We start from the raw sequence: 22,925 nt of genomic DNA on the forward strand, positions 1-22,925 counted from the left end.
TTTTGTCTTCTTATAGCCTCTGTCAATTCCATCATTGTTATTTTTTCATTTAATGTAGTTTTGAAGTTTTCTGAGACTTTTGGTAAATTATTTTTTTCCATATATTGAATCATTTTCTCCCATGAAATTTCTTCTATATTACAGTTTCTCATAATATTCTTTAATATTTTTTATTTCTTCATTTTTGAATTGCAGACAGCCTTTTTTATCTACTAAATTGTTTGTCAATTTTTCCTCCTTCTGTTTTTTAAATTTGTAGGCTAGCCATGTTCCTGGTTTATTTGCGTTTTCAAAAAAGTTTTGTTTTGCTCTTTTAATTTGTTGTGCCATTTTTTCTGATTCTATTAAATTTAATTTATGTTTTATTATTTCCATTTGTCTTTTCAGTATTTTCTTTTGTGGATTTATTTGTAGTTCTAATTCTAGTTTTTTTAAATTCTTCTTTTAACAGAATATATTGTTGTCTTTTTTCTTTATTTTTTTCCACCATGTATGTTATAGCTACGCCTCTAAAATATGCTTTGGCTGTATCCCATACATTTTGTAATGTTGTTTCTTCTTTTTTATTTTCTTCAAAGAATAGCTCCATTTCTTTTGCTGCTAATTCTATAAATTCTTTCTCTTTTAATATGGATTGGTTCAAGGTCCATCTTAGTGGGGTTTTTTTGTATTCCTTTCCATGTCATTTTTAAAGGGTTATGGTTTGCCCATGTGCCTAATTCTATCTCAATCTCCTACATATTGGTTCTTAATTCAGGCATCATCCAAATCATGTCAATTCTGGACCAAGATTTATGGCTATTCGAGTAGAATGTACAGTATATTGTAGTTTTTCTGGTTTAGTTTCTCTACAAACATCTTGTACCCCAATTTCATTTAATAATGTTTAAGGCAGAGTATCTAAGCTGCAATTTGTACCTATAACAGTTCGTGTTACACATTTAAATCATGGCATCATGCATTAAACTATAAATAATTCTTCCTTCTGACCTTTGGGCACAGAGATGAATGGCAGTTACAAAGTATATTGATTTATTGCTAAAAATTCTATACAGCTTCAATCTGACTTTAAGCAATTTACAAAGTTAAACGATAGAGCCAAAATAAATACAGAGAACAGTAAAAAAAACTGGACTTCTGTTGCACTGAGCTCTTTTTTAATTCACTTCCTATTGCATGTATTATTCTAGGCTTAACTACATTGGCTAGAACTATATTATAAATTCTGTAATATTGTTAAGCATTTTATTGTTACAATACTAAACAATTACAATTCTATATATATTTACCTAATGTATACTCTGTAATTTTATTTTTTCTGTTGCATTTTTCACTTACTTTTAAACATGTGCTATATATTTTTGACAATGTGTATATCTTTGTGTTCCTTTTCTTTTTTATTATTTTAAAAGTAATATAATATAGTTTTAAAAAATCTTATGCTGAGTTTTTTCTCCAGTATGTTTGTATGTTGTTCTGAATTTTGGTTTTTTATTTTATTATGCGGTTTTATTACTGTTATTATTTACACCATCCTGAGTAGGGTGGTTGTATTAATTACTCAATCAAATTAAATTAAATGCCCTAATGGCTAGAAAATCTGTTGTCAACATGCGTATTTAGAAAGCCTCAATTGTTTGTTTTCACCCATATATTTAGGAGCAATTTACCTGTTGTCCTTCTGTGCCTTCTGCGGTGACCATTGCAACAGAATGTGTTCCTCCAGATGAAATAACTGCATCATGTGCAGGGACTGTGATGGTAGTGCCATCTTGTGTTACCATGGTGATAGTATTTCCAATGGCCTGCATGTCAGCCTGAGATATATTAACCTGAAAGAGTATATAATTATTTAGTTAATCACATTGGATTGAGCATAATTTGATTATATAAGATTTCATCCTGGAATATATTAATGTACCCTTATAGTAACTAAATAAGCTAATAAAAAATTAAAATAAAGATCAGCAAGGTTCATAAAATTAAGCAGAAGTCAGACATAAAAAAACAGAACTGGAACTTTTAAAGTAAATTTATTAGACTCTGTTTTAAGCCTTAGATCACGGGTGTCAAACTCGCAACATCATGTGACGTATCATGACTTTTTTTCCCATTGCCGACAATGGGGTGGGCGCGGTTTTGGCATGATGCATCCGGCCCGCGGGCCGGCAGAAAGTTAATGTGTCATATGTTCCTAATATCATTAGTGTAATGGAAACCAATTTTAATGACACCTATAAAAAAAATCAGGAACAAAATTTTGTAAACTATTTTGAAGGCTATCTTCATTATGGCAGATACTTACATGCTGAGTTCCATCTTGAGAAATAAGTGCCACCTGCTGACCCAACCCAGCCTGAGTTACAGCAGCAACTTGTGAAACCACATCTTCTCCTTCAACACCTGTTACATATGTTATTTGAGATCCTTTGAGAACATCTTCACCTTGACCTATTTAAAGGAATATGAATTTAATTTGTACTTTAAAAAGATAAGAATTCTTTTATATTGAACTCAAGCCCTGACTACATGGACAGATACATGTTGGCTTTCTTGCAAGAAATAGACATGATCTGCATTTTCATTGGCAACTTTGTAAGTATTTCTTTCAACTTTCTATAGCCTACTTCTTATGATATCCCAACTAAGTGCCAATAGGTTTAACTGTATTTTATTAGCTTTGTTAAAATCATCATGGTGCCGTACAATCAGTCCCCAAAGGTCTTCCACATATGCCAGGTTTTTACTAGCCACAAAGGTAGGGGCTAACATTACCCTGGGGACCAAATTCTTCTATAAGAGGGAAATTACCATAGAGAATACTTGCTATCAGGTTTTCTCCCACCACACCTCTTAATAGTAAAGACCCTTTAGTAGGTGCCTTCTGGGTGTTCAGATTTGGATGGGCAGAATTATTTTGGAAGAGTATTTAAACAAAATCATTTGCATTATAGATTACCTATGTATCAAAGATGTTATGAAAGAAGAGTGAGAGAAACAAATTACTCAAGTAGTTGGAAGAAAGATAAGAAACCCAGAGATGCAATCAACTACAGAAAGTTATCAAATCCCTGAGGTTACTGCACAAGTATTTGACAATACAAAGGACTTAACTATAATTTTGGAATATAAATCTGACCTCAATAGTGCTTACTATGGAGATGATTTAATTACAGGTTCCCCAACGCAATTGAAAGAATAGTTGCAGTAAATCTACAATCCTCAAGAGAACAAGTTTAGGATCTCCACTTCAAATCGAAATGGAAATGGACAATATTGACATTTTGGCTTAAAAGTCATATTGGAGAATTTCTTGAGAAAAGGAGAACTTTGTATTTATTTAATAAATGTTCCAAAGAAGAAAAATATTTTATAAAATTTTATGTACTGCAGGGATTGCCATTGCTAAGCGATGCGGTCACACTTTACAACTGCACCACTTAGGAACAGAAATTCCACTCTCAATTGTCATTGTAAGTCAAGGACTGCCTGTACAGTAATCTAATCAAGAAAAGGAATGATGATATATAACTGGATATCATTAGATTATTGATGATATCTCACCCCAGAATGACAGATGGCCTTTTTAAATGGTGCAATCCCAGAAACTTCTACAGCAAATTCTGCATTCTTTTTACATCTATATCTTCTCTGAGACTGATTAGTTTCAGAGAAATTTAAACTGTGTTTGTAGTAATTAAGTATGAATGGCAAGTTGTTTACAGATAATGTTAAAATACAAAGAAGTGGGCATCATAGAAAACATCCAATGTTTAAGAGTAGAACTTAAAATATAATGAACTATTTGCAAGAGGTAAGGAACAAAAACCATTCTTACAGTTAATATGAGAGAAAAAATTAAGAGTTACAATAATTAACTGATACCTGGAGGTGGCTCAAAAAAGGCTTCTTGTTCTTCCTCTATTGGCTCAGTGTCATTGTGTGCTGTTCGCTTGTGCATTGCAAGGGTAGAAATCTGTTTGTATGTTTTTCCACAGTGATTACAGTTATAAGGTTTAGAATGCGTATGTACCACATGGTGTTTATATAAACTAGAATATTCCGTAAAACGCTTATCACAACCAGGGACTGTACATACATAAGGCTTCTCCCCTAGGCAAAAGAGACAAGCAATGAAGGTCATAATTAGGCTGTAATGTCTGGCAATCTCATACCACTATAAGTAACAGTCATTTTCAGATATTGCATATCACTGACATTTATGTTAAAAACAATAACTTCAGTATATTGGTTTCTTTGTTACAATATTTCAAGTCAATCATCAATTTTCACTCTCTTTCCCACTTGTCCGCCTCCTGTCTTCCCTGCCATTTTCTTTTTCTTGCAGACTTCTTCTAAGCACCTCCTCTTTCCTCTAAGCCAGAGGTCCCCAACCTTTTGGGCACCAGGGACCGGTTCCGTGGAGAGAGGTTTTTCTGTGGACCAGAGGGTGTGTGGTTTTGTGTGCTGCCTGCATCTCGTGGATGGGGTTTTGCTTTTTTGTGTGGACTGGTTGTTGGCATGCTGCAGCCCAGTACTGGTCCACGGCCTGGCGATTGGGGACCCCTGCTCTAAGCCAATCCTTCTACCAACCTTTGTCCACTAAAGCTTTCCTTCTTCCAGCATTCCTTCCCTTGGACCTTTTTCTTACCCTACTTTTCAATAGCTATCCAACTACAAGTAGTCCTCGAGTTATGACCATAATTTAGCCCAGTGTTTCTGTTGCTAAGTGAGACATTTAAGTGAATTTTGCCATATTTTATGACCTTTCTTGATAAAGTTGTTAAGTGAATCACTGCAGTTGTTAAGTTAGTGACACAATTGGTCAAATGAATCTAGATTCCGTATTGACTTTGCTTGTCAGAAGATTGCATGATCCTGGAACATTACAACCATTATAAATGTGAGTCAATTGCCAATGTCTGAATTTTGATCATATGATCATGGGGATGCTGCAACGGTCGTGTGAAAAATGGTCATAAGTAACATTTTTCAATGCCTTTGTAACTTTGAATGGTCACTAAATGGACTGTTGTAAGTTGAGAACTACCTGTGCTAGTAATCATGACCATTTTCTGGACCAATGCCCACCAGAAACAGCCACCTCCCATCCCTCACCCTCCATAGCTGAAAGGCACTTGAAATGGCCTTTTACAGAGATTTCTCCAGCACCATAAATATTCTGGAAAATCGCAAGATTTTATAAAGCATAATAATTGGTATTGTATATATATTAAAATGTTATTCTTTTAAGTGCATATAATATAAAACATCTGATCATACTATTTAGATATTACATCTCAATTTTTGGAAATGTATATGAATTCTTAAAACTCCAAACATGCTAAAAGAAATGGAAAACTCAAATGGAGAATTATGAGCTCATTATTTAATAAATAATGAGACCCAATGTATAATTGTTTAAAAGGATCCCTATCACTTTCATTTGAAAAAAAAAGAGAGAGAGACCCTGAGTCCATCAGCGGGAATGCCTTATTGGGAAATGTGCTAATTAATACTGAAAAAAGAAAAAATAATATTTATGCTCGGAAACTTTACCATGCACTATATAGCAGCAGCAGTTTCTCAAAAAAGAAAGTAGCATGCTTAAGATAACAGATAATATTAAGTATATTGCAAAAAGAAAAGAAAAAAAACAAGTTTATAAATAAAGTTTTTTAAAGGTCTTTTTTTGTGGATCATTTGAAAATTATTCCTGGGATTCCAGTTCTGCAATTCAAAATACATTATTGCTATTTTTATTTTACAATCCCAAAACATAAAAACACGTATCATCTTTAAAACCAATGTACAATGATCAACACAAGCCAGAGAACTAGGCCTTGTTATTCTGTTAAGAATCCAGTCCAGAGCCATTTTATCAGAATGAATAGTTAGATATCAAATGCAAAGATGAATACCTATATTTTCAACTGTTTTATAAACTTACTTTCAAACACAGTTTGAGAAATTTTGTTATAAAATTGCATTCACATTATTTTAAATTCAGTTTTCTCTGATTATCATTAGAGAATATTTCAAGTTCTACTTTGTTAAGAAAAGAATGAATTGTTTCCTATTTTCCCAAAAGAACTAAAATTATCCCTCAAATGAAACTGGAAAGTAAAAGAATTAAGAACTATTGTATAAGCAAAATACAGAGAATGGGTGCCTGAACTCTCGCAAGATCACAGACTCCAGAAACTTTGATTTTTGGGGCAAAAAGTATTTGTGATACCCGTCTCCTGATCCCCCCCCCAACTCCTTTCTGCCACAGCTGGAACACTTTTTAGCTGGACAGAGACCTTGGGGAGGCTGGAAGCCCCTCCTGGCTGCAAATGGGGCATTTTGAAATGGAGCGTTTCAAAGCACCCCATTTGCAGCCAAACGGAGCAGAGAGGAGAAACAGCGGCAGAGAGGATTTTTGCAATGTAAATGAATCAGACACAGCAGAATGGGAAGGGGAAGCAGTTGTGGGGAGTGGGAGGGGGAATAGGGCGAATGTTGCAGAGCCTCTACAGACGTTCATAAGGGCAAACAACTGCTGTGGTGCTGCAACATTCGTAATTTTGGGAGTTGCTCAAAAACACTAGGGGGCGCTTATCACGTAACTTCGAACGAGTGCTAAGTGAACGCTCGTAACTCAGGGATTACCTGTATTTCAAATACCATACCTGTATGTATTCTCACATGATTCTTATAGTTAGTTGCACTGGCAAATGCCCTTCCACATCCTGGCTCCGTACAATAATATGGTCTTTCTCCTGTATGTGTCCTGATATGAACTTTTCTGATGTTAGATGTTGTAAATGACCTACCACATCCTTCAAAGGGACACTTGAAGGGTCTTTCACCTAAAAAAAAAATTGAGATAAACCAATTAGAATACTTTTAAAAAAGTATTTCAATGTATTTATCAACATTTGGCACTAATTATGTTAATAAACAAATCTCTCCACCTTCCTCCTTTTTTCACTATTTTGTATAAAACGATTATAGTTTTCTGGTACGTTAAATAAATTTCTAATGCTGTCTTGTACAAAATTGTGAGCTCTAAAATGTAGTGAAAAAACATCACTTAATTCACCTTTTGCTTCATTTGTTTTATATTTATTTTGGATGAACAAACTGTTCTGATCATCAGGCATTAATATTTAATATTTTTATCTTTTTTTCTTTAATAATTCATCTCAATGAATCATGCCTCAAATTGGGGGAAATTCTGTAGATTCAATACCATTATTAGCTTAAGTCAAAGATGCAGCTGGAGAAACTTATATACAAATAAGGTAACATTTACATATGTTTAGTGCTAGTCTGTGACTGTAATAAAGGTTAAAAATTTCCATGTCTTATTCTTCTCATTTCTCTGAAGGTTAAAAGGCCAATATACACAAACTGGGTAAGAGCTATTATGAGCTACTCATATTGCATATGAATAATTTACAAAAACTATAAAAACATCACTAAATGAAAGGCTAAGTATTTTAAAATACAAATGAGACTGGATGGGAGGAAACCTGGAGGCAAAGATTTTGAATGTTACTATGTACTTTTTGTTATTATGTATTATATACAGAGTCTGGTTTAACTGCTGCTGGCAACTTTGCCATTTCAGTTACTCCTTAAATTAAAAGGAAAATTCCTTAGAAATAGACCATAATCCAGAGCATTAAACTTCTGAATTTGTGCATTCCTAGTCAAATATTGAACTTTGGACACATATTAGTAATATAGTTTTTTACACAAAGTTTATGTGTCATTAAAAATGTTAAAAGTGGTTTGTCAAACAGCATGAAAAACTGCTGCTTGAAAAAGAAAGGGCATATTTGGTGTCATGTTTGTTCTCTGGATTGTGGCACTAGTTGTGTTTAAACAAATGGGTATAAATTATCCATCTGTAAATAGAGCACTCTAAAACGTATGTGTAGTAAAAAAAATAAGTATCTTTTCCCCATTTAACTTATATACAACTACCATAAATATGTCTGTACTGATCAGTACTTAAATCCCTAGAATAAATGTTATATTGCTAGCATACCCTCATGCTGCTGTGCGACACTTTCTCAAGTGCTTTTGCTAAGAACTGCCGAGTCTCTGTATACTGTCATGCCACAGAGAGAAGCCTAAGAGGGATGGGTGAAAGCACAATTTATATAATTCAATGTATTAGTGAATATTACTGAGATATTTATTAATCTTCCCCCACTACTATTCTAAAACACCAGATAGCAAAAAGCCTTCAAATTACTCCCATGAAAGACAACTATTGGCTTCCTCCTAGAAAAAAACTGCAAATTTTTACTCTGAAAAGCCTGTCAGTTTTCTGCCAGAAAGATGTATGTTTTGAAGTGTTTACTACAATATTACATTGCCATAGTTTCCATAATCCTTTCACGATGCTGTATATATCGTTACAAAGGAGAAAAGAGCTGAACTGTGCTAAGACACACCCAACAACAGCTTTTCTTTAAAGGCGGTCTTCAGTTTAAACAGAAGGAATGGAATGTCTGTAAGAATGTTACACAACCTGTTTTGATTCTTCTTCTTCTTTTTTGAGGGCAAGCAACAAAGATATGGTTATTTTAGAAACTGGACTTTTAACAGGGAAACAAATTCATTCAGTTTCATAGATTCCTCCACTGTAGATGTCAGTCTGTGTACTGTCATGTAAGGCTAAATTTATGTGAAGTCTGTCTTGTGAGGACATTTAAAGCTGAAAAGCAGAGGAGAGAAATAGGATGCCGAGCTCTACCTATCCAGCCAGTCTAATGTAGTGGCTAAGGTACCAGGCTAGAAACCTGGAGACTGTGAAGAGAGTTAGCTGGGTGACTTTAGGCCAGTCACTCTCTCTCAGTCCAAATCACCTCACAGAGCTGTTGTGGTGGGGAAAATGGGAGGAGAGAGGAATGTTAGGTTTATTCGCCGCCTGAGTTATTTATAAACATAATAAAAGAGAGATTTAAATATATATATATCTGTATATATCTAAAAATAGATAAATTAAGACAAACACACACACAATCCAGCCTTGTTCCTCTATGGGATTTTCAATTTCAATTTAGATCTCAGTATTTCTAGAGGATATATTCTTCATGCTTACATCAGGAACATACAAGAAAAATAATAATTACTCAGAATGTATGTGATAAATTTTGTTTGTTTTTCTTAGGATGCCACAAGGCAGTTCCTGTTTGAAATACTTTTAGTATTAATATCTGAAAGCCAAATATTACCAATACATAAGAAACATAACTAAGGATTACCTCCTAGAGCAGTGGTTCTCAACCTTTTTAATGCCGTGACCCCAACCGGTCGTAAGTCGAGGACTAAACCGGTCATAAGTTGAGGACTAAACCGGTCGTAAGTCGAGGACTACCCAACCGGTCGTAAGTCGAGGACTTTCCCTGCCTGGGAGCGCCACGCATGTGTGGTTCCGCCCCCTGCGCCGGCTGAGGCGTAGCTGGCAAGCGGCAGAGACGGAGCAGGCCGACCACCAGCTGGCCCAGCCCAAGGGAGGTAAGGCACCCGCCGGAAAAGGGAAAAAATGGCGGACAGCCTTGCTTGGCAACCCCCGTGAAATGGTCGATCGACCCCAAATGGGGTCCCGACCCACAGGTTGAGAACCACTGTCCTAGAGAATATATAATATTGTGTATAGCTATGGTTAAAAAAACCACTGTGGTATAAACTGTCAGTTTTAATTGCTTTCTTCCTAAGAAATTGTAAATACTAGTTGTATATAGGCTGTCTCCACATATAATATTGAACCACATCCAACAGAAGTAAAAATAATGTTTCTACAGCACAGATTTGTATTACTTCACTTCATCTGGAACGAGAGAGGTGAACTGGATGGCAATTTTTTCAATCTCTGATAGTAAATCAGCAACTGCACACAGACCACCTTTGCCTGAAATTCATTTACTGTATGAAATTCATGGACATATGGAAACTATGAGTATAGCTAACAAAAGCTTCACAGAGGAGCAGAGACAAAGTGAAGGAATGGACTATGTACTAAGAGAAGGAATGGACTATGTACAAATGAAAAGAAGGAATAAACAGATGTGAAGAGCTCCTTAACAGCACAGAGAAAAAAGAATGAACTGGGTTATAGGACTTTTAGATAAAAATCAGGAAAACTGAGATAATCTGTCAGTATTGTCAAACCTGTCAAAATCAGAAACAGAGAAATGCTATTGTGTATACTGGGCATGTACAGAGAAAAAGAAGGAAGGTCAAGGGAGAAAAGGGATCCTCAGAAGAAGCTGAGTTGTACAAAACTGTCCCTTTTACATATTTGTTAAAATGTATTTTTGCACTCTCCATTGTTTAATATCTTGAAATATCTGAGTAATGCTTCAGAATGAAACATCATCAATAAGCTGATGATTTCAAAGTCCATTTATTATTCGCATTTCAAAGATCAGACTGAACTTAGTGACGTGCTAAGTGAAACTAGAAAGCAAAACAATCAATAGAAGGTACTGCTGGCATACTGGCAGACTAAGGAATTATTTGTTCTATTATTGATAAAATTGTGCTCTCCCTTAAGAAACAAATCTGCAGTTTTTGGATACTCTTAGGCCAGGTCTGTATGGCATAAACTGCATTTCAACAGTTTCAACTCTGTATCAGCTGTATATCCTCCTAACAATCACCAGACAATCTTCTATTGCAAGATCTTCTATGTGGGCCTATTCATGAAGATTATGCAAACATGGTCATTGGCAAAAATACAACAGTTAGTTAACCTACGTTGTCAACCTTAGCCATACATAATCAGTATTAAAAGAGCTTCATTTTTTTCTTTTTGTTTCTAGATTTAATTGATTTGTCAATGGAAATGGATTTTTACTGTGGTACTCTCCAACTGCAAACATCCTACCAAAGAAACCAACTGCATGCAGAATTTTAGGTGGCTGGTAAAAAAAAAAAAGATTATGATTGTTATTGCTGCTACTGACTATTACTAAACAGTTATGTTGTCATTTTATTCTAGATCCATGGTGCCTTTACATGTCTATGTTGCTAAATTGTGTTTGAATTTAGGAATGTTTATGGATAGCAACAAAGTTTCTAAGTTACATGGGAAGAAAAAGTATTTTTGTTGAACAGTTTATATAAAGTGAACCAAGGTGTTACAAGACTCATTTAAAGTTTTTATTTTAAGTTTCAAAATGTTCGAAGTAATTTACAGTTAAGCCCTGTATTTGCTTATTCAGATATAAGAATCTCTGAATTAAATGGGACTTATCCTCAATAAATGCAGTAAAACAACACACTTGAAGCTTTAGGATTTAGAACGGATTGTTTAGAGGTAGATGACCTTAAGAAATACTTTATGATATCCAAATATGCCATTATAAAAAATTAAAGTTGCATTAATATGCAAAATACCTGTATGGGTTCTTATATGTTTCTGCAAGTCTCCTGAAGTCTTGAATGACTTTGTGCAGTTTTCTTCCGAACATCTATAAGGCTTCTCTCCAGTATGTGTTCGGACATGACTTTTTAATCCATAACCTTGAGAAAGATTATATGAATGTTTTAAAAAATTTTATTCCATCTATCTTTAATTTTCTATGAAATGCAATGATTAGCATGTTTCTTTGGTATCACTAAAATAGTAAGCTAGCATTATTTATAAATCTTTAATTAAAATTTCCACTTAAAAAGAATTAACACCCTACCTGTTGCAAATGCTTTTCCACAACCTGAATGGTCACACTGATATGGCCGATCTCCTGTGTGTGATCTTTCATGTACCTGTTGAAAGACAGAAATCATATATTTTGTAATATGACTGTATATACAGAATGTATAGTAAGTAAAAGCAAAAGTCAACTTGCCCATGCTGGCTGAAATGAATTAGAACGACCAAATTACTATTTGAGTGATGCCTTATAAGGATCAAAAAATTATTTCCATCACAAAATGTATGCATAGCATGTTTAATAGTTTGCAAAAAACTATGTCATTCTTATAGCAATACCTTTTAATGCCTTTTGAAAGGAAAGTTAAAAGTACAGAAGCAGTTTCATCATTTATTTAAATTGATAAAAGAATTTCTGTTAGAGAATTAGAGGAATTCTACGATTAGATTGCCTGACTCAGTCAAAAACCTCCCAAAATAGGAAGACATTGTTTTTTATCAGTTTTAAACCATTCTTGTACTAAAATGTCCATGTTAGGCCTAATATCTGTTATAATATATATATTATATATGTATTATAACATTATATTAAAATATAATACACACTTAATATTTTCTATTTTAACTGTAGCCCATTCTCCATAGTAGTTAGAAAATTAGTAATATTACTAGTACTTTATTTATTAAGTGCTTATAACTAAGCACTTAGAAGTACAGACTCAGAAATATTAAAATATATGTAGCATCCCTGCAAAAAAGGTAAAATTTAAACTATCATCTTCCAGATGTTGACTGCATTTCTATCATTTTCAGATCAATGTTTAATTGCAAAGGAATCAATGTTTAATTGCAAAGAACAACTGGAAGGTTTGGATAGTTTTTCAACAATAACCTTAAGGTGATGAGCAGTAGTATACAATTTTCCACAGCCATCATAGTCACAGCGAAAAGCCTTATCTCCAGTGTGCGACTTAGTTGTTACTCTTGTGCCATGGCTCTGCAAGACAATCTAAATGGGAAGAAATGACAATATTAACATTTCAGTCATATCTAAAGTCTAGAAAAGGACCTGCATTAAAAAAACCAAAAGAGTACTTTAAAATGGTACAATTCAAAATGGTTCCTATATCTCTTGGCACCTAAATATCAGTATTTTCCTAAAGATTCTTAATCATTAATTTTAAGATTTAATATATATATATATATATAAAGGTGCATTGCAATCAGACATATGAAGTACAAATAAATAGGGATGTGTAGTGCTAGGTTTGAAGGGGAGAAGGTGCTTTGAAAAATACAGGGCCCTATATAGCATCCATTAAAACTGCATTATTTCAAGAAAAGTCTTTTTTCACACATACCTATACATTCTTCAAGTCTAAAAATCTACCCAGTCCTCAAAATGAATTGCCAATAAATGCTATTTTGGACTAAGCTGATTTTTTTTTTGATACGAGATCTTACAAAGAAACATTTCAGGCAGTTTATTAAAACAGCATAGTGTTTTTTAAACTATTTTTTGTTAATAAAATTATATATAAAAGGAAACTCTTTTATATGTACATAAAATAGTTTGATACAATCTGGATATTTTATCAAATGAGGAGAAATAAAAAAGACTCTAATGTCCCTAAAAAATCAGCAATACAATAAGAAAAGGGCAATAGATTCTTCATAACAGTACCCATATCACATGGACATATAGCACTTTCTTGTATCTGACTTCTAGGACACCTGAGAGTACAGTATTAAACAGGTCCATTATAAATGTTTCTGGACAAGCAAGACTGGTCTTGTTGTCTCTCCATGTCCAGAATATCTTGTGTCAGAAATCCTGGCTTGTTCATACCACAGGCAGAATGGCCCACCTATAATAATTTTAAGTATACCAATAAATAATAATTATTGATAATAATTTAATTAAAAATAATTAAAAGGGAATAATTAGCCCCTTCAACCCAGTCCTTTCTGAAAAATTAGGTTTACACTAATGTCTTGAAGACCATTACTATGGAGGCCAACAGATCAGGAAGTTGTTCTATACAGGTAGTGCCATAAAAAAATAAAACTAACAAAAATTGCTTTCTGTTCTCAGCTCCTATCATCTCACAAAAATCAGCTGTTACTTTCAGGAAGTTCTCAGAGAGGCCAGCTCTTGTTCAAGTAGATAGCCCTGAAGGTACCTTGGCACCAACCTTTATAGGCTTTTATAATTTACATTAGCATTTGGAACTATATCCAGAAACCAAATGATAACTAATGCAGGGCCCACAAAATGAATCTGTAATATGATCACAGCAACAAATGTCATTTAATGTGGCATACCAACAAGTATACAGATGGTGTGATTTGCTTTTACCTATATAGCTTTTTATAAATTTAATGTATATACCTACATTCTTATCTTAGGATGTGTCTTGTGTTAGGATGTGTTAATACACATTAAATTTGGAGTAATGTATCAGACAAAATTCAAATCAGAACTGAAAAAAATGATTATTTGCAATGTAAATTTTTGAAATGAGAGAACTCCACACCCATGAAAGTTACAGTTCTCTCATATAATATGTGTAGAAACTGTCTAATGCTCACTTGTAGTCTTTTTCATCTTGCATAGAGAGAAGTGATTATCCTTGGATGAAATTTTTTTATATCCATCTCAACATTTTTCTGTAGTGAATGACAATATGATTTAACACTAGATGGAAAGGCATTCTGCACATTCTATACTTAGTATAACACAGTGATGGCGAACCTTTTAGAGACTGAGTGCCCAAACTGCAACCCAAAACCCACTTATGCATCGTCGAGTGCCGGGTGGGTGTGGCCCATTGGGTGGGTGTGGCCCATTGGGTGGGCATGGCCCGTTGGGTGGGCGTGGCTGGGTGGGACTAAAAAGTTCAATCAATCAATTCCAACTTTGCAAGATCTTTTTTTTTCCCATGAGAAGTTGAAATTGACTGATTGAACCTTTTTTTTTTTGCACACGGCGGTGGAGGCCTAAAGCGAAAAGGTTTTATAAAACCCAGCTGAAGGCCTAGGACTGGGGCAATGGCACGCGTGCCCACAGAGAGGGCTCTGAGTGCCGCCTCTGGCACCCGTGCCATAGGTTCGCCACCACTGGTATAACACAATCCTTTATATGGGCAAGAATAAAATATTCGTGTTAAATTTCTTTTTATACTGAGCAAGTCCCTTGGTGAACAAAACTAAGGATTTATTTTTATTCTAGTTTTAGAAAAATCAGAGGACAAATCAGATTTTTACAGACCTGCATTTTTTTATCTTGTTCACTGTCACCTATCATCCCAGTGCTATTAATGCTGTCACTTCCATCAATAGACACCTGCAAATAAAAAAATAACATCTTTAAAATCTGCTTTGTGCTTGTTCACTTTCACAAAATTTTATTCTCTATGAACTTTTCATCAACTTAATCAAATAGTCTTACACAATAAATTAAGTAGAAGATTTAATTGTTTTAAATAACAATTAGAACATTCAAATTACAAATGGCTCAGGGGCTGCAGAGTAGGTAGTGCTGCATTGTCCACTGAGGTGTACACAACTGCAATCTAAAGCACTAAAATTAATTATACTATATCTATGCAAACAAAGGCCAAGATCTCTTAAATATGCATGGTGAATTTCTTAATATTAGTTGAATGCAGACACATTCCTTTGCTTATAGAAGAGTCTTTTCTCAAGTGAAAGGTTTGTTGGGAAAAACAGAAGATAATTTTTTTGTCTATTTTCCATTCATATTTGTCTAAGGATTCCATAATTCTCCAGAATAACATTTTAAGAGCCAATGCATATTTTTCTTCTTGCAGGAGTAGAAATACCTAATGAGAATAATTCTGCCACAGAGGAAAAAAGTTCTAGCACACCACTGTTGAAATTTCTAAATCCTTCTTTGTTATTTGTTATTAAAATTATCTTTAAAAATGTAATTAATATTCTTATCTCCAAGGAACTATATTATAGAAATGATTTATTGACATTAAAATGTTATTAATTTTCCTTACACATGATTTATTGTCAGAATTATTTTCTCAAGATCTTGTTTGCTCCAAATATAAAATATGAAACCAGAGATGCTATATTTCTATTTATCATTTAATATCTGGTATATCCATTATGTCTGCATTCTTTGACTGTACTTCTAATGTACTCCTCTCTAATCTCTCTAAACTGTTTCCAACCTCCATTCAAACCCTCTTCGAATATCAATTCAACTATATATTTAAGAACAACCAGTTTGATTTAAATAACAGGATTTGCATACTGCACAGGATTTCCTTAAATATGTTTTATTGAATAAGCTACAATTATGAGTTCACACAACATGCTAAACCATAAACAAGCATACTATATATGAGCGACAAAGAATTGAGGCCTTTGAAATATGGTGCTGGAGAAGACTCCTGCGAGTCCCTTGGACTGCAAGGCGTTCAAACGGTCAGTCCTAGAAGAGATCAACCCTGACTGCTCTTTAGAAGGCCAGATCCTGAAGTTCAAACTCAAATACTTTGGCCACCTAATGAGAAGGAAGGATTCACTGGAGAAGGGCCTAATGCTGGGAAAGATTGAGGGCAATAGAAGAAGGGGACGACAGAGAATGAGGTGGCTGGATGGAGTCAGTGAAGCAGTAGGCGTGAACTTAAATGGACTCCAGAAGATGGTAGAGGACAGGAAGACCTGGAGGAACGTTGTCCATGGGGTCGTGATGGGTCGGACACGACTTCGCAATTAACAACAACAACAACAACTGGCTACTCCCCTATCTATTACAACATATTTTAATTGCAATATAATTCACTTTGATTTTATCATGTTCACAAATACAAACTACATGTAGAGCAAAGTACCTTGGCTGCATATTGTTCCAGAGCAGTTATAGTATCTGGGTCAATAGTAGCATCTCCTGTATGAAGACCTGCCACTGTGCCATCTGCCTGAATAGCTAATATGGTATCCGATTGTGGCACTTGTACTGTATGGTGAATGTAAGCAGTGGTCCCATCTTCTAGTTGTACTGCTTGCAGGGCACTCTGGTCATAACTGTCTGATAAATTATTTAAAATGAATATTAAGACAATAAATCATCTAGGTCATAAAAGGAAAGGCATAATTAAGAACACCATTCTATTGTGAATTCTCTATTTCATTCATTATGGAATGAATGTTTAAATGTTTAAATTATCATTAGAATTACCACCTCCCCAGATATATTCAGCAGCTTATATAGATGGCATATAATCTTTAGCCACCCAGGTAGGCAAGTAACCTAAGATTTGCATACTCTCACAAACTCACCTGTCTAAGTTTCTAATGCAGGGGTTCCCAACCAGGGGGTGTGATATGATATTCCAGGGGGTGCGAAAACTTGGGTTTTCAAAATTATAGTGTATATGCATAATTCGTTGCCGTTATTTCGAACTTTTGTAAGGGGTGCGAGAATATATCAGAAGCGTTCTAGGGGTGCGGGGGTACAGAAAAGGTTGGGAACCACTGTTCTAATGGTTAAATCACCTATGAATAAAATCCCAGAAGTCTGGGATATTTCTTAAAGTATGGTATTTTAAGGTCATTGTTAAAATGAAGAAACATATACAGTACCTCAATTGATTTTTAAAACAAGAATATGTGTATGAATTTATTCATAGAAGGTTTAGCAATTAATATCCAGCATTTAGAGGGTTAAATCTAATTACCACTTTACATATGTATGCATTAGTAATTTGTACATTAGCAAAAGAACTTTTTATGTTTCATTCTCCGGAAATAAATTTCCGAGCATAGGTATGAAGACATATGGATGTGCAGAGAAAAAAAGTTATTTGGAATGTCTATGGATACATTTGTCTCATTTCATTAAATAAAATCCATCCTCAAGGAGTTATCGATTGGTAAATAAATGTGTTCTGAATTGCCTCCCACTTTGAATCCAGATCGTTGCCTGGACCTACTACAGAATAAACTGAGTTGCCCACACAATTATAGGATGTTTTAATTGTTTTTCTTTAAACTTACGCAGTAAAAAATGGATTGTTACTGAATTCCAGATAAAGATTTTAGATAACAAAGTGAATTTCTTGTTTTATAGTATAAATACAATTTGAAATACACTGGTTATTTGCAATAGTTTAGAATATATACACTGTTTATGTGATTAGCAATAAATGTGTTGTTTTGTATTTTCCATCAGCAAAATGTAATCAATAGTACTTGTCTGTTGAAAGAAATAGTTCAGGTGATTTTGGTTGATGTCACTCTATAACCCCATATGCTCTCTCCGGAAAGATGGGAATTAAGCCTGCAAGCCACAAAGTAAGTGAAAAATACTTTCCCCAAGTGAAAGCATATGCTAACGTTTGGGCGTTTCTGTACAGGAATGTATTGAAATAGGGCAAATCTTGAATAATATATTTCATAAATTGAAGAGAAATTGAGATAACCTCACTGGAAAATTAAAAATATATATTGACATGTAATTTACCTTTTGAAGTGTGATGTATAAAGGCTGTTGTTCCATCTTCAAGCTGAACCGCCTGCCCATCTTCTAAATGAAGACCGTCTCCTACATCAAAAAAGGAAAAACACAATTTCAGTGATGCAATATCCTATAATTACAAATGTTCATATCCTTATTTTAATATTTTAACTTGCACTAGAAAATATATTAATAATGAACTTCAAAGTTCAAACAATGATATTTTATGCAGTATTAAAATGATAAAGCGTTATAATTCATTTTATCATGAAGTCAATAGGCTGAAATTTGTATTTAATGAAATTTACTTACTACTTTTAGACATGGGAACATGTTGGACATAGGCAGCTGAGCCATCTTCCAGCTGTATCACCTGGCCATCCATTAATTTGCCATCTGAAATAGAAATATATTGAACATTGAATAGCCCATTATCTCCATCAAGAGGAGCAAGCTGCAAAGAAACAGGCTGCACTGCAAATTTATGCCTGGAATGCATTTTCAACATGCAGAAATACTTTCCATAGGTCATTTTTCAAACTCAGCATCCAGCATCTGGATTTTATAGATGTTATCTTTCTTGCTGCACTGGAATTATTGTATACAGAAAATGTCCTCAAGTTGCTTATCTCAAGTTGAATCAGATCACCTGAGAAGCTGAATTAATATGACTGTCCTCTCAATTTCTCAGACAGATTATTAAGAAAGAGATCATATGGACTAGAAGACATCCTGGGAGTAATAGCATTCATATATTCTGCTGATTTTAGATTGGCACTCATAATGCAGCCAAGAAAGTAAGATCCACTTACATTAATGTTAATTCTATTTTGACTTCATCATTCTTTTACTCAAGTAAAACAGCTAGGAGTATGAGTTATCTGTATGTGGTACATGCGTGTGAAAATCAGAGGATACTTTTTTTTATTTACTATTCCCTTTTCTCAACAAAACAAGCAATTCAAATTCATTTTCAGGAGAATAAACACTGGGATGCTGTTCACGTATATGTAGACTGATCTGGATTTCAAGGAAATGTAATTACATCTATTTTTTTAGAACTGACCCCATGTCACATTTTAAACGTTATTTTTAAATAAAATGGCTAAAAAAGTTCAGACAATTTTTGTTCTAAGTGTGCAAAGACTCCTCAAGACATGGTTATGCCAGCAGGCCTGGAAACCCAAGATCATGTGATCTACTGAGTTGGCTCCATGACCACTCACTTCCTGTTTATTATTCCTGCTTTTTATAGTTTTTAATGTTTTTAAAATTTGTTAATAATAATGATTTTAGATAGTTATTCTTTTAGTTTGTTTTAGTCTTGTATGCTCACTAGAGTCACTTGCCTGTGAGATGGGCAGCCAGATAGCTATTTATTCTCTAATTCTGAACACACAAAGAGGTTCTGCTGGTTCTGAATTAATGAATATAGCCCCAATTCTTTTGACCAAACTTCTATTAATATTTATAACAAATACAATTTAACTTTGTAAACTGACTACAGCTTGAAAGAATAAATTTCTGAGATTATTTTTATTAAATAAATTGCAATAATGCTCTTCTAGATATACCTTTTGAATTGTGTTGTATATAGGCAGTGGATCCATCAGAAAGAGTAACTGCCTGTAAACTCACTCCTTCCATGTTGTCCAAGTTGTCCCCATCTATAACAATAAAAAAACTGGTATTAGCATTTGCAGCACTTACTACTCTTCCACTGTAGGAATTAATAAGACATTTTAACCTTTGGGCAATATTTTGAGTGAATTTTGTGCAGCATTTAAAAACCCACAATACCAATGTGTGTTTTATTTTTAAGTTCAAACAGATTTGGGCTTGTTGGGAAGGGGATTATCCAAATAACTTACCTTGTACAGCTACAGCTTCTGTTAAACAGAGAGTTACATGCTGAGCTTCCATCCCTCCTCCAGAGAACTCTGTCATTCCCTGAGAATCCCGATTTATCTGTGCTAGTAACATTGTCTACCTAAACAGAAAGCAAATACAAATATTTGAATTAGATTCAAACAATATTCCTTTCACCAACACTTTAATATTTCTCAGACCATTAAGTATTTGTGATTATTTTTTAAGGAAGAAATAATTTTGCAAATACTTATAATCCTCTAATGAGGCATATCAAGATTCCTTGCTCCTCTCAAAAATCTTTTCTGAATTATTTTTAAACCTTATTTTGAATAGTTTCGTTCTCCAAGGGAAAACATTGTGACAAGTTAAAGCAGTGGTTCTCAACCTTTTTAATGCCGCAACCCCAACCGGTCGTAAGTCGAGGACTAAACCGGTCGTAAGTCGAGGACTAAACCGGTCGTAAGTCGAGGACTACCCAACTGGTCGTAAGTTGAGGACTTTCCCTGCCCGGGAGCGCCGCGCATGCGTGGTTCCGCCCCCTGCGCCAGCTGAGGTGTAGCTGGCAAGCGGCAGAGATGGAGCAGGCTGACCACCAGCTGGCCCAGCCCAAGGAAGGTAAGGCACCCGCCGTAAAAGGGGGAAAAAATGGCGGACAAAAAAAATGGCGGACAAAAAAATGGCGGACAGCCTTGCTTGGCGACCCCCATGAAATGGTCGATCGACCCCAAATGGGGTCCTGACCCACAGGTTGAGAACCACTGCGTTAAAGGCTCAAATATTAATAAACATTCTGACGGTACTAGTTTATGCAGAGAAGTAAAAAAAGTTCTAAAGAATTATGATATCCCTTTCTAAATAAGAAGAAATTGGGGATAGAAACAGAAATATACAAGATTGGTTTACTTTAAAGAAAAGACCACAGAATTCATACAAAGTCACGTCAATTAGCTAATGCAATTGATGCTACTGAATAATAAAATAGGGTCTTCAGCTGGTTTTTCTACATTTGCTCTGCACATGTAGAAAAATCAACCTTTGGGCCCAGGATGGTCGGTTTGCTCTGCAACAGCTACTAAGTAGTAGAAAGCAAGTGGCAGCACTGAGCTTTCAAAAAGGCTAATCAGATCAGACTTAAGACTAGCTATCATCAGAAAATTCCAGGGCAATAGGGTATACTGCAAATCAAAAACATATCGGAAGATGACAGTGGCGAACCAATTCCATGTTGTTACCAAAAATGCCACAATTTTCTTTGTATGTAGATATCTGGAGCTGAACTTGTCTCAAGAATATTGAATACTCAAAGGATACTTTACTTTTTTGACAAGATACTAATATTACAAATTATGGATTAAATTGGAATAGGCATTCCTAGGAGTCCAGTTTCACTTGACTGATATAGGTTCTTACGCTGCATATTTTTGTGGTCGGGGACTGAATAAAATAAAATTCAGGTACATGATAATGGTATACTTTTTTCTCTTTTGTGGGCTTTAGCAGGGTTTACCTGTTAACCTTAGGATTAACAAATTTACTTTATTTATACTTTTTTAAAAAGCAGAAAACTAAGCTGCTAATTTATGGCTTTTTGCTGTTCATTTGCAAGAACACAATCCTGCAAGGACCCAAGGACCACAAAAAACAGACAATGGGTTAACATGAGCGGACATAGTACCTTTGATTACTAATTTTTCTTATATGCTCCTCAAAATCAGCATGTATTTTTAGCTTTTTATCTGTTTCTCTGTATGTGCTTTTTTTTACCTCCTGCTGTCTCAGCCGTCCTAGGATAATTTCATATTCCATGTTATCTGTGCAAGAGCCCTGTACTGTCACTCTGATTCCTACTTTTTAAACTTTATTTAATTCACTTTTGTTATTTGTTATTGTTATTATTCACAAACATGGAAAAGAAAAACTGAAAAACAATAAATCCATCAACAAATCCTGTCTTATACACAATTATAAATCCAGTAATAGAATCAAGGAGCATCAGAGGAGATCATGCTCCCATTCTGCAGTAGCCTGTTTACAGTAACACAGAGGAGAGTGCAAAAAAAATAATAATAATAGTACTTTTCCTTCCCCCAAAATTACAATTTTAAATATAATCAAAATTCAGAAGTATGCTTTGGTATATTCTATGTGTGCATAAGATTATCAAAAACAGTGTTTGGGACATTTTAACTCTTAATGCCAATTAATTTGAAAAAAGACCATAGATTTTTCTTAAATGCAACTTAGTTTTATTAATTTGTTTTTCATTAAAATTACCAAGTACATTTTCAAAGAGAAAATTGTTTTAGGTCAGGGGTAGCCAGCCATGGCTCAGGAATTCTGGGAGTTGAAGTCCACGAGTCATAAAAGAGCCAAGGTTGCCTACCCCTGTTTTAGGTGGACTACATGAATTTTTCAAGATAAAAGCTTTGTTGCATGAAAAAGAGGCAAAAATGAGGCAAAAAGATCCAGTTTTGTCTTAAGGCTCTCGCCTGGAAACTAGGAGATATGGAGTTTTAGTCCTGCCTCAGTCATGAAAGCAGGTCGGGTTCCTTTGAGCCAGTGGTTCTTTCTTAGCCCAAACCCATTTCACAGGGTTCTTGTTGTGGGGGGAAAATAGGAGGAAGAAGGAATATTAAATATACTCACCACCTTGAGTTGTTTATAAATGAATAATAAAGGTGAGATTAACACTCCCCCACCCCAAAAAGAGGATTTTAGTAAAAACACCATTTCTTTTTTAATCTAACTAAGTATTTTCAGAAAGTTGAGAATGAATAGTAACTTATTCCTTTTTCTCACTAAGAAAAATGTTATCCAATGATGTATTGCTTCTGAAATGGGAGCTCCATTTAGCTAGAATGGCTATGTCAAGTTCGGAGAAAAAAACTCCATTGGGAA

At 34.6% G+C, this 22,925-nt stretch overlaps 1 protein-coding gene across 1 annotated transcript in view; it reads right to left on the minus strand.

The window, feature by feature from the left end:
* The window catches only part of ZNF143 (zinc finger protein 143), a 35,561-nt gene that overhangs the window by 4,858 nt on the left and 7,778 nt on the right, over positions 1-22,925 (minus strand). Inside the window, exons 2-14 of the mRNA XM_015823765.2 lie at positions 20,027-20,145; positions 19,730-19,822; positions 18,468-18,551; positions 18,162-18,242; positions 16,531-16,727; positions 14,931-15,005; positions 12,552-12,668; positions 11,697-11,772; positions 11,404-11,529; positions 6,675-6,854; positions 3,886-4,113; positions 2,306-2,451; positions 1,671-1,832 (exon numbers count right to left, since the gene is read on the minus strand). Coding sequence (XP_015679251.1) covers positions 1,671-1,832; positions 2,306-2,451; positions 3,886-4,113; positions 6,675-6,854; positions 11,404-11,529; positions 11,697-11,772; positions 12,552-12,668; positions 14,931-15,005; positions 16,531-16,727; positions 18,162-18,242; positions 18,468-18,551; positions 19,730-19,822; positions 20,027-20,138 — 1,677 coding nt within the window. The 5' untranslated portion in view covers positions 20,139-20,145. The remainder of the gene's footprint in view (positions 1-1,670; positions 1,833-2,305; positions 2,452-3,885; positions 4,114-6,674; positions 6,855-11,403; positions 11,530-11,696; positions 11,773-12,551; positions 12,669-14,930; positions 15,006-16,530; positions 16,728-18,161; positions 18,243-18,467; positions 18,552-19,729; positions 19,823-20,026; positions 20,146-22,925) is intronic.

This window comes from Protobothrops mucrosquamatus, unplaced genomic scaffold (assembly GCF_001527695.2).
Source record: "Protobothrops mucrosquamatus isolate PMUCROS unplaced genomic scaffold, P.Mucros_1.0 scaffold1977, whole genome shotgun sequence".
Taxonomy (NCBI): domain Eukaryota; kingdom Metazoa; phylum Chordata; class Lepidosauria; order Squamata; family Viperidae; genus Protobothrops; species Protobothrops mucrosquamatus.